We start from the raw sequence: 13515 nt of genomic DNA, 5'->3' as shown, positions 1-13515 counted from the left end.
TCAAAAATGTAGACAGAGTCACACAAACATACACACACACACAACAGCACGCAGCGCACGCACGCACACACACACACACACACACACCAACCGATAATTTTTCTTCGTTGGAAAGGTATGACTATGATCCGAACGACGATGGCTGTGATGATGCCAGCACCCAGGCTTATAACTAGAACTCCCCAAAGAGGAATTTTATGGAAGCCCAAAGCTGTTTGAAGAAGAAAATTATACTTTTTAAACCACCACCATCATCGTCATCATTATCATCATCTCCACCATCATCATCATCCTCGCTATCATTATCATCAACAACCTTTAGGCCCTTCGAAGAAGATAGAAAATAGATTGACCACAATCGTAACTGCATAGAACATAGGTAGGAACCTTAGACCTGGCTCTATCGGATCTTTCTGGAATGAATGAGTGAATGAATGAATGAATGGATGAAAAAACGCAAAATGGATGTACCTACTTAAGTTCGTATATATGTATGTATGTATGTATGTATGTATGTATGTATGTATGTATGTATGTATGTATGTATGTATGTATGTATGTATGTATGTATGTATGTATGTATGTATGTATAAATGAATGAATGAATGAAATGAATGAATGAATGTCTGATCAGATGAATGAATGAGTAAATGATTTAATGGATGAATGCATGAATGGACGAATGACTAAATGAATGAATGAATGTATGAATTAATTGATTAAGTTATCCATAAGTGAATGACCTCTGACCTTTGTAAGGATACCATACTTGCAAAGGTAGAAGAGGCCGCACGACACGATGCCCGAAAGAACTGGCGAGACAAACCACGAGGCCACTAATGAATAATAATAACAATAATAACTATAATAATAATAATAATAATAAAAAGAATAAGAAAAAGAATAAAAACAAAAAAATAATAATAACAATAAACATAATTGGCATCAGTGATCACAGGAACACTCAGCAGATAAAAGAAACAAATTATGACACTTAAAAAATTGAAAAAAAGAAAGACAGATGGAAGAGAGAGAGAGAGAGAGAGAGAGAGAGAGAGAGAGAGAGAGAGAGAGAGAGAGAGAGAGAAAGAGGGAGAGAGAGAGAGAGAGTGAGAGAAAGAAAAAGGAGAGAAAAAAAAACAAAATAGCAAAAAAAAAACAATAAAAATGTTCTTTTTCTCCACCTAAAGCAAACATGCCTCAACAAAAGAAAACAAGAAAAAAAGACATGGAGTACACAAACGCGGGCACATCTGAATAATAATAATAATAATAACAATCTTTCCATTCAGTTTTAGTTCTTAATAAGTTGCCTGCATTACATAAACAAATAAATAATCTGATACACAAAACTCGGGCTTTAATGAATGATAAAACTGACCAACATAACACACGAACTGACCTATATAAATCAGCTGTTTCCATTGGATGCCAGTGGTCCCAGAGGCTACCAGGGCAAACCCTATGGTGGCCCCGACGACGCTGTGGGTACCGGAAACGGGCATTTTGAATACGGTGGCCAGTATCAGCCAGAGGCATGACCCTGAGAGGGCGCGATGATGATGATTATGATGATTATGATGAGTATGATTATGATGATGATGACGGCTGAATTCAGTTGAATTCGTGAAAAAGAAACAAGCCAAAGATGATGGCAGAATATGACAACCACAACATGAAAATCATGACAGAGTAGATGTTTATTTATTACATTGTGAGAATAATGAATTCAGTTGTTAACATTATTCACATATTTGCCAGTTAAAACCATAACAAAACAATGCACACACACACACACACACACACACACACACACACACACACACACACACACACACACACACACACACACACACACACACAGACACTAACAAACACACAGAGACATACAGACACACAGAGACATACAGACACACACAGACATACAAAAAGTATTGCAGATACAATATCAATAACTGGATGTTTTAACAGTAGATACATACACTTCCCAGTTCAATTATGTATGTATGTATGTATATTGTATAATTCTTTGTTTATGTATAATTTATGTAGCGTGTGTTTGTGTGTGTGTGTGCGCGTGCGTGTGTGTGTGTGTTTGTTTGTGTGTGCGTGCGTGTATGTAGAGTAATTGGTTGCTAGTAATTAGTGTTGCTAATGGCTTTTTACAAGAAAATGTAATTACAATTGATGTTGTCCTAGATGATGATGATGATGTGGGCGATGATAACAATTATAATGATGATGATTATGATAGGAAAGATATAACACCTTCAAAGACAACATCATCGTCATCTTCTTCTTCATCATCATCATCATCATAACAATCATCGTCATCATCAACATCACTATTGATTTCTGCCATTTCTTAAGGTGAGGTAATTAGTTTTTAGTTGTAGAAGATACACGCACCTACACACATTCTATGTGTGTAGGTGCGCTGGCAATTGAAACAAATAATTTTATTTATTTATATGTATAGGTGTTGAAATTTTAATTTTTTAATTGGTATTCAATGTGGTAATTAATTACTTTTAATGGTATAAATTTAAAAAAATAAAATCGACATTACCGAAAATAATTAAAAGTTGAAAAAATTGAGGTTCATTGCATATCCCTGCTTCAACCCATAAGAAAGTGTTGTATATTGGTAAATAGGCCTCCCATTGTGTTTGTTTCGCATTCTTTTCATTATAACCCTCACCATCATCACGAGACCATCATCATCAACTGATCATCACCATCATCATCATCACGAAACCATCATCATCATCACCATCAAATAACCATCATCATCATCACCACCAACTGACCGGATAGGGTAGCGATGTTGCCTAGCATAAGCACCTCGGTCCGGTTGTCGTAGATGGAGATATCAACGATGCCCTTGCGAACCGTGTCCGTGACCTTTGAACCTGGGCGATTGAATGAGTGACTGAATAGTGGAATGATTAAACGGACGAATGGTTGATAGATTGAATAACTGACTGACTGGTTGAATGAATGAATGGCTGATTGATTGAATGTAAGATTGGATGAATGGTTGATAGATTTATTAGTGGGCTGCTAAGAGTACGATTGATTAGGGATAAAATTAAGGGTGAAGGAATTGTTATCATCATTACATTGGCCACAATTGTCATCCTAATCATCATCGTCGTCATCTCATCATTAATGTCCATTAAAATAGGCTACAGATAATAGCTTTGCACTTTGGCAAGCCTTGGGCATAACACATCAATTTCATGTGCCTTTTTTTTGAGAGATATAGATATATATTTATATGAGAAAATAATAACACTAACACACACACACACACACACACACACACACACACACACACACACACACACACACACACACACGCACGCACGCACGCACGCAAAAACACAAAAGAAATCTATAAACAAAAAGCTAAGCATTAACGTCTCATTTGAAATGACCTTCCTTAAATATTCAATGTCACCTTGAATATATATATATATATATATATATATATATATATATATATATATATATATATATATATATATATATATATATATTATGAATATACATTATATTTCAAATATATATATATATAAATATATCGAACATTATAATTAACATAATTTATGCAAATGCCGATATTAATATTCATCATATAGACTTATATATTTATAAATTAAGCTGATTTCTCAATCTTTATTCTTGGACTATAATATCATTACAAGAGGAAAGACAGACCCATATCACAGACAGACACACAAACGAACAAATTTGCATACACACAGACACACACACACATCCATACAAACGAACAAGTTTGTATACACGCAGACACACACAGACACACAAACGCAGACTGGCAATATTTCTATTATACCGAATCTAAAAAATTTTTGCAGCATTAAGTAATGAAATGAAAATGCTGATGAAGAAGACCATGATGTTGGAGCTACTGATGATGATGATGCTATTTTTGTTGATGATAATGATAACGATGATGAGAATGATGACGTCGACAGTAATGAAGATTGTGATCAATCAATCAATCAATCAATCAATCAATCAATCAATCAATCAATCAACCAACCAATCAATCAACCAACCAATCAATCAACCAGCCAACCAACCAACCAAGTAGAACAGCCCCGACCGTCTCGACAACAGAAGCAATGATACAGGCCTGCTTCAGGGTAAGAACCTTCGCCCCAACGGAAGTACCAAACGCATTGGCCACATCATTGGCCCCAACGCCGACAGCCAGTATGAAGGCCACGATGAAACCAGCAACGATGATTAGGATAATTTCCAGTGGCATATCTTCTATGGTGTTCGTTTTTTAACTTTTTATGATGTTTCAGTTAGCGGTGTGGTCGGTTGTATGTACGTATGGGTATTGTATGTATTTTGTGTGAGTTTGTTGTTTGTATTTTATTGTATCCTTGTATTCGAATTGTGTTTTGTATCTCTGTATGTATATCGGAGGATGTATTCTGTAGTTTTTCTGTATAGCATGTACTGGTGCTCAAATGTAGTGTTGTTGTTAGAAGAGTTTTGTATCACACTGCTATAAGTTGTATGGAACTAACTTAATATAACTAAGGTGTGTGGTGTTCAACAGCTATCCCTAATAAGATTAACCAGACAAAGAAATGAAAAAAAAACAAGCAGACAGACAAGAAGACGGACACACACACACAGACAAAGAGACGAATACAAAGACAGACAAAGAGACGGATACACAGACAGACAAATCGACGGTCACAGACACACAACAAAGAATGATTTTATTACTATTAAAACAAATAAAAAACAATTTGTAATGTATGTAGAAATGTTTCACCCCAAAAACAATGAAGAAGAAGAAGAACGAGATTAAAAGTTAAAACAAAAGATTACTTTTAACACTGATGGATGGATAGAAGAAACGAACAAGTGAATGAATGAATGAATAAACAAACAAATGAATGAATGAACAGATGAATGAACGAATGAATGAACTAATTAAGATTCAGATTAAGAACAAAATCTGAAAAAAGGTGCAGAAAAATAAAAATATGATTCTGAAAAGCTTTCTTTAAAAAAAATACAACAACTACTACTACTACTAATATTATTATTATTCTCAAATAACTCATCAACAATTAATTTAAAGAGACTAAAGTTAATTTAAAACTTTCTTATTTTGTGTATATCACATTTGTAGTGTCTGTGAAGAGAATTTTAAAGTGCCACAGAGTGCTGATGATGATGATGTAGATGATGTATATATCAAGATGATGATGGTGGTGGTGATGATGTGGCAATAGCAGCAGTGCTGATGATGATGAGTAGAAATGATGATGATGATAACGATGACGACTATAAAGGTACAGGTTGGCTGCACCTATGATGATGATGATGACTGCAGTTGATGACACCAGGCTAACTGGGGAAAAGTATGAAATCAAACAGTAAACTAGAACAATAAATTGACAAATTCATTCGCTCACTCACTCGCTCACTCACTCATTCACTCAATCAATCACCACACTCACTCATTCACTCGATCAATCATTGAACTAACCAACCAACCAACCAATCAAGCAATTAATAAAAACGAGCTAGTATTAGTAACAATAACACAGCATAGCAAAAAATTAATGCGCAGTGCAATAATAATAACGAAAATAATAATAATAATAATAATACAATGATGATGATGATGTTGAAAATGGTAAACACTTAATAATGAATACTAATTCATTCATTCATTTATTCATCTATTTATTTACTCATTCAATCAATCAATCATTCAATCAATCAAACAAGCAAGCAATTAATTAACCAATTAACCAATTAATCAATTAATAAGCACAATCAAACCCGAACCAACCTGTCATGAGTCAGCAGGTGGAAAGCTGGAAGAAGTTGTAGTTGTGCTAGTAGCGGCTGTTGTAGAAGTGGTGGTGGGTGAGAAGAAGTTGTAGAAGACTGGAGAAATGGAGCTCTTGCAGCAGTTGTAGTAACAGTTGGATTTAGGAATGTTGTTGGAATGGGCCTTGCTATGCATTGTTAATGAATTTATAGCTGTCAAAGTGAAACAAACTGAGATTTGAATTAAATATACAAGAATTATACAAAGGTACACAAAAATATACAAGAGATATACAAAAAATATACAAGAAAGATACAAGATACAAAGTATACCAAAACATATATAAATATATATATATCTATATATTACATACAAATTTACAGTTATGTACATATCAGTAATAGTAATATATACGATGTTAATCTGATATATGCCCGGTATATCTTTAGTAATTTACATACATGTATACATGTATATAATAAGTATTTATAATGTAATAGTAATATACTGTATGAATAGCACTAGTTAAGTTAGTAACATAGTAAAAAAGTTAGAATTACTATTTATACTTAACACATACATAAGTTAAGTAAGTGTAGTAGTAGTAGCAACAACAGTACCATTTAAACATGGTGTCAATGGAGTTAACTGCCATGTAACTGGAGATAATATTATTTTATTAAAGAAATCGTAATTGATATCATAGAGGTTTAACTGAAAGTCAATTTAAATTGTAAAGTGAGATAGAATATTTATGGATAGTATATATATATATATATATATATATATATATATATATATATATATATATATGTTGGTAATAAACCATATATATATATATATATATATATATATATATATATATATATATGAGAATGTTTTTAATAGGCGCTGTATAAATGATCATATAATAATAATAATAATATATATGTGTGTGTTCGCGCGTGCGTTGTGTGTGGGTATTTATCTAGATACTAGTAAAAACAGTCTAAGTAATTGAAGTGATAGAAATACTAGAAAAAGTAGTAGTAGTAGTAATAGTAGTAAAAATGAATAAATAATTAGAGAGAGAAAGAGAGAGAGAGAGAGAGTAGAAGAAAGACACTTTAAAAACTAATTCAATTTAAAATAAGTTATTTATTATTTTATATATATGTGTAGGCTTGTAATGTAATTGAATACTCCCTTAATCACCATCCCAAAATAAAGGCTAATTGAACTATTAGATTAATTTAAATTGAATTAACTAGCACTAGCATGCCTGTCTTACTTACATAATTTCAATTACTTCAACTAATTTAAATATTAATCCAATTAGAATTCAAACTTACATATAAGAATGAGAAATAAGCATAAGTGACAACAATTCTTATTACCTTACAAGTGATGATAATAAATAGAAATATGAAATAGTTATAAAATCATAAAAATGTTTCTTTTATGGTTTATTTTATAAAGATCACTGCGTTTTCGACATTATTCAACTTGTAGTTGAGTTTCTCAATTTTTCTAACAAGACTTTAATCGTCTTGATGATGTTTATCTTTATCAAGACCAACTACAAGTTGAATAATTCAACTTGTAGTTTCTTAATTTTTGATCAAGATCAAAATTTTTGATCAAAATTTTTGATCTCATTAGAAAAATTGAGAAACTCAACTACAAGTTGAATAATGCCAAAAACCTAGTGATCTTTATAAATAATTACATTTATGATAGTCTAAACCCAATATATACATATATATATAATATATATATCAACATTTGATCTTTAATTTAGTAACTCTACTTTACTCATCATATTACAAATATTTCTAATATTTATTTATAATCACATCATCTATCCTATACTAATCTTCCAATGCAATCATCCAAACTTCTATTTTAAATATGAAATTAGCCGGGCAATATAGGACAAACTTTTTCAGACAATTTTACTTGAAAAAATTTTAAATAAAATATAAAAAAAATTAGTGGGAAAATGAAAAAATATGACACCTTTTAATTTTAAAGTTTAAGTTTGTTTTTTCAACCAGTTGCTTCTGAGAATATAAAAATCTAAAGGTCACCAAAAATTTTCCAACTTCAGGACCAACGTAGCAGACGTTTTGCAGACAAGCGTAACCAATCCCAACCGGTTTTTGATTACACTGATGAATAGGATCACAACACACGCACCAGGAGAGTACGTTCGACTAACTTAACTAGCGTACAGCACACCCACGTTTTCGTCGGAAACTGATGGCCGATAACAACAAATTTCACGGTCAAATCAGTGACGATAGTGCCGACAGAAACTAACGCTAATTTAGGCACGTGTTGGTGAATTAAATAAACAGAAATCAACGTCCGACATGTTTTTTTCCCTAAACAAACAAAAAAACACAGCGCAACAAAGCACATACAATTAACACGCACGTGCTATTTTTGATATCTTTAGGGTTGGCCCTTGGCCTATTGATGGAAAACTGCTCGAAAATCACCACAAAAATATTTTTTTGAAGAATCAATCCATTCAATATCATCATCATATTAATTGTCTTGTTATATTTAATCTATATGACATTAGAAGAACGGAAAGAGCCATGCCTAAATGGAATATGAATAATGTGGAAATGCTAGTATAATAAAAATGGTTCATGAGTAAAAATAAAACAAATAATAAATGTTTCAAGCATTAATCAATTATCTAAAAAACATCATTAACAGTTTAATTAGTAAAATATCAATCAAATAACATATCAATATTAACTTATCAATAAACATCAGCCATAACAAAATGAAAAAAAATATATAAAATAAAATATAGGCAAATTGTCACCGGTCAATTTTTTAACTAAAAATTAAATCTTAAATGAAATAACAATATAATTCTAACTATAAAGATTAAAACATTAGTACACAAATTGTAGTCATCTTGAAACCAAATCAATAAAGTTTATTTTATTCGCTTGGATAAATTTTATTTTATTCGACAGGGCAAATCAAGATCGCAGACAACTGTGACAGTGCCGGGTCTGGAACTTTCATTCTCCTTAATTTTTGATTGCCAAGTAACTTCGCCTTTTCTCTCATCACTATCATTACTACTGACAACTCGATCATCATCATCGTTATCATCCAGACTGTCACCATTGTCATCATCACGGTTGCGAATGCTATCACAAATGTTATCAGATGAGTTGTTCTGCAATAAAGGCGATGACGACGAAGATGTTGTTGTTGTTGATGATGTTAGTGATGTTGATAATGCTATCGTTATAGGAGTTCTTGATTCTTGTTGAACTTTGGAACTTTTCTTCAGGAATAAATGAAAAAAACGTATTAGCTAATGCATAGCTCTAAAATATGAGTTAACTTCATTACATTCCAAAATTTTCAAAATATTGAGTCACAAAAAAACTATCAGATGACATACTAGCTTCATGAATTCAGCTTCAGCCTTTTTATTCTGACAGTCAAAAGCAGCAAATTTCAAGAAATAATACATCTCAGAACAATAATTACATTGCTTATAATCCTCATAAGTCTCAAATGCTACAGCTCCATTTGTTATTTGTTGCAATTGTAATGGCATGTACTGCTCTCTGCTACTACATTTTTCCAGTGCCACTTTCATTTTTTTTTCATCTAATTTCACTTTCAGCTGTCAGTTGAGTGAGTTAAAAACGAAAAAAATATAGTTTAGAATAAATAAATAAATGAAACCTTGGTTTGTTGAGGCAAATCTTTAAAAACTTTCAACACTACATCCTGATCAGTATGTGAAGTTATCTCTAAAAACCAACAATTATCAAAATCCAATAGCTCACAGTCAGGATCCAAATTGCGTTCAGCCATTTTCAGATATTTTTTACCCTAAATTATTCATTCACAGCAAGAATTAAAGGTTTTAAAAGTCAATTAGAAAATTTTTTTAAACTTCAAAATTATGATTCATCGTAAAAATTGGCATATTCATCAGACGGCCAACCATTTATGATTATAAATATATAGAATGTGATAGAATTAAATCACTAAAACAATGAAAAAAATTAAATGTGTATAACACAAAATTAAACAATTCTATTTACTAATTTACTTCATTTTAAAAAACTTTCATTTTTCATCTTAATACAATACACATACTTTGGCAACTTTGTTCTTAACGAGGTTATAGACACCCACCCAGAACTGAGCCCTGCCCAGAAAGTTACTATCATTTTTCTTTTTTTCTGCGGCAAAATAAATGGCGTCTGACATTCCTTTGGCCACGAATTTACAAAACATGAAGGATTTTTTAAATGCCTCTAAGAAATATTTAAATTCAGTCGGAATGGAGACTATTTTAGCATGTGTAATAATTTTACAGTCATCTTTCACGTTTTCGCTGCTACTGGTGGTTGTTGTTGGAGTAGATTTACTTCCTTCACCACTGCTTTCTCCACCATCTTCACTAATCCCGAAAAAGTTTTCGTCGTCATCTTCTCTACAATCCTCATCATAATCAATATTAACGAGATTATTACGAACATTTACGTAATTTTTAAACTTCTCAAGGACATCCTCATTGCGATCTGCCATGATTTTTCTCTTAAAAAAAAAACAATTTTTAAATGATTATTTTTTATTAATTATTTTATTTATTCTTTCATCACGCAAGAATACAGACTCACCTCTAAAACTAAATATGGCAGATGATATCAACACCTTCTTATATATAATAAAACTAAACAATATGATATATGCGTGTGTGTTTGTGTGTGTGTTTGTGTGTGTGCGTGTGTGTTTGTGTGTGTGCGTGTGTGTGCGCGCGTGTGCAAATGTGTGGTGTGTGTATTTAGGTGTGTCTTCTTTATAGATAAATGAATACCAATATATAATCAACATTCATGTTAATTATGAATACTTTCATTAATAAATAGGCTGCTAACTAATTAATCAATTAGTTAGATATGGAAGTAATTAGTAAATAATGATGGTGGGGAATATGTATGCCAGACATATTCATTGTAATTGTTGGTGATGTAATTTTATCACATTAAGACCAAATGATTTCTTTTCAAATCATCTATTTGAGTGAGATTTTGAACTAGATATGGTATCTCTATCTACATGTATATCTATAGTATAGAGCAAATGTTAAACATCGCTTCAAAACATAGCGAAAATATTTATAAACGATAGTGAAAGCATGGAATTTCCGAAGAGCGTATGGTTAGTATGGAAAGGCGAAACGCTTTTTGAGAGGTTAGTTTCATTTTTAAAAAAGTTTCAAATTGTAAAAAAAAACCATATATGTATATTAAAAAAGTATAATTTAAAATAATAAAATAAACTAAAATTAATATATTAAATAGATAATTATTTTATTTTTTCCAGATTCAGATAAAATACCTTTGATAACATAGAAATTGAACTATATAATAGACGTGTCGTCAATCATAATTTAGACAGCTCTAACATTTTAATTATGGTTATAATATAATAATTATTATTATATAATAAAGCTATAATTAAGATAATTAAATAAAAATTCTATTTTTTATAATTTTTGTACAAAGTAACAGAGTTTTTTAAATGTATAACAAACAAACCGACCAAAATGGCAGAGAGTATATGATTTTTTTGTTGTGAAATTTTAAATTGTTATAGGTTTACCTGGTTTTATTATAAAATATAATGTTCAGAACGTCAACGTTAAATGAACTGAGTCGTTAGGTGTCACGAAACTTTTTTGGCCATTTTGAAATTTCAAATTTCGTAATTTTATTCAAGTTTTAATGAATTTTTTGAGGCTAACATCCTGAAAATATTGTTTGCTACTCTCCCAAACAAATCATCTTTAAAATGATTCATTTCACTGCGTGATATTATTATAATAGTTAGAGGAGCTGGGTCCTTTCTGCAGTGACTTGTTTCAAACGCATAGAGATTCCTGCCGGTTATATGCAATGCCAGTGGTGCATGGCTACCAAACGTAGTTAACTGTTCGTTTTTTCTATATATAACAAATTACGATAACACACACACAAACAAACACACATACACGATCCACACAAACACACACACCACGCACAAACGCACACACCCCAAACAAACACACACAAATACACACACCACACACAAATACATACACAACACACAAATACACACACCCCACACGAACACACACACACCCCACACAAACACACACACCCTACACAAACACACACACACCACACACAAACACACACACACCACACACAAACACTCACTCATAAAACACACACCACACACACATGTACGACAAAAACATATGCATAATATATAAGTGTATGTAACTTTATTAAATTTTAACATGTGTTTATTGATATTTACACTTTCTCTCAATGCTATTGGTCCATACAATTGAAATTGAGCCAATAGCAAGAAAGAGATTGTTTAAATTTGTTTATTTTCAGCCAATGAACACCTCGAATGTTTTTAAATTAGCGCGTTTTATTATGTGGTATATTTTTGCTTTTTTATTTTATAATAAATGAAATTGTGCATATTTAACAATTACTACAATTGTAAGTGTGTTTGTTTGTTTGTGTGTGTGTGTGTGTTTGTGTGTGTGTGTGTGTTTGTAACTAAGTGTGCTTGTGCGTGTTATGTTTTTACGTGAGTATCAACGTTGAGGATTGTTGGTGAGAATAAATGCGCTTCTATGTATGTGTATGTATGTATGTGTGTATGTCTGTGTATCTGTGTGTGTGTATGTGTGCGTGTGTGATTTCGTACATGTGATCATGTAATGTTTGACTTACTGATTGTAAGTGTTTTATTTGAACAACAACAATAATTTATTTTTAAATAGGGTCAATATATATGGATTGAAAAAAAATCTTAAATAATTTTTTTTTTGAAAATTTAAATTTAATTCACTGTTTGCATATGAAACTAAAATCGAAAAAATTGTTTCGTCAATTTTTAACGTGTGTGTTTATTTTGGGAGCAATATACAAACATACTTACATACATACTATTTAACTCTATATAATTCTATATATAATAATTTTATACAACTTCATATAACTCTATATAACTCTATATAATTCTATACAACTTTATATAACCTCATGTATTTCTATATAATTCTATTAAACTCCATATAATTCTATATAACTATATCTAACTAAATACAACCCTATATAACTTTAAATAACAATATATGTAACTATATATACACCTATACAATTCTATGTAACTCTATATAACCGTATATAACTCTATATAACCTTAAATAACTCTATATTACTCTATATAACTCTATATAACCTTATATAACTACATATAACTCTGTATACATACGTACATACATACCTACTTACATACATACACACTTACTTACGTACATACATTCACACATACATACATAAATATACAATTAATGGCTGAAAGATGAGCCCAATATAAATGACAGATTTGGATTTAATGTTACTTGCATTATTTAACTGTTTAATAACAATTTGGTTAGCTGTAAAACTTTTTAGATTTTATTTAAATAAGTAATTAATTTATAGGTTTATTTAATCATTCATTTATTCATTTGTCAATTGGTTCGTTCGTTTGTTCGTTCGTTCATTTGTATGTTTTTATGTGTTTATACTTCTTTAATGCAAATTACGAATTATTAACATAACGTTTCGTTTGATTTAAAAAGATAACTCTCA

General features: G+C 31.0%; 2 protein-coding genes across 2 annotated transcripts in view; both read right to left on the bottom strand.

The window, feature by feature from the left end:
- Positions 1 to 4300, bottom strand: part of HELRODRAFT_189127 (hypothetical protein) — a gene marked incomplete at its 5' end in the record, with an annotated part of 9183 nt that extends 4883 nt beyond the window's left edge. The window contains 6 exons of the mRNA XM_009027139.1: positions 92 to 211; positions 317 to 413; positions 751 to 836; positions 1403 to 1543; positions 2811 to 2912; positions 4162 to 4300. Of these exons, the coding sequence (XP_009025387.1) occupies positions 92 to 211; positions 317 to 413; positions 751 to 836; positions 1403 to 1543; positions 2811 to 2912; positions 4162 to 4300 (685 nt within the window). The remainder of the gene's footprint in view (positions 1 to 91; positions 212 to 316; positions 414 to 750; positions 837 to 1402; positions 1544 to 2810; positions 2913 to 4161) is intronic.
- A 4501-nt stretch (positions 4301 to 8801) lies between these two features.
- On the bottom strand, positions 8802 to 10402 carry HELRODRAFT_163189 (hypothetical protein; the record flags this gene model as incomplete). The annotated part of the gene is made up of 4 exons (XM_009027138.1): positions 8802 to 9026; positions 9258 to 9485; positions 9548 to 9697; positions 9968 to 10402. 4 exons carry the CDS (start codon positions 10400 to 10402, stop codon positions 8802 to 8804), a joined length of 1038 nt encoding a protein of 345 aa, XP_009025386.1.
- Between the last annotated feature and the right edge of the window lie 3113 nt (positions 10403 to 13515).

Source organism: Helobdella robusta (genome assembly GCF_000326865.2).
Source record: "Helobdella robusta unplaced genomic scaffold HELROscaffold_5, whole genome shotgun sequence".
NCBI lineage: Eukaryota > Metazoa > Annelida > Clitellata > Rhynchobdellida > Glossiphoniidae > Helobdella > Helobdella robusta.
The sequence above is the reverse complement of the archived record's forward strand: the minus strand, read 5'-3'. Positions and strand labels throughout refer to the sequence as shown.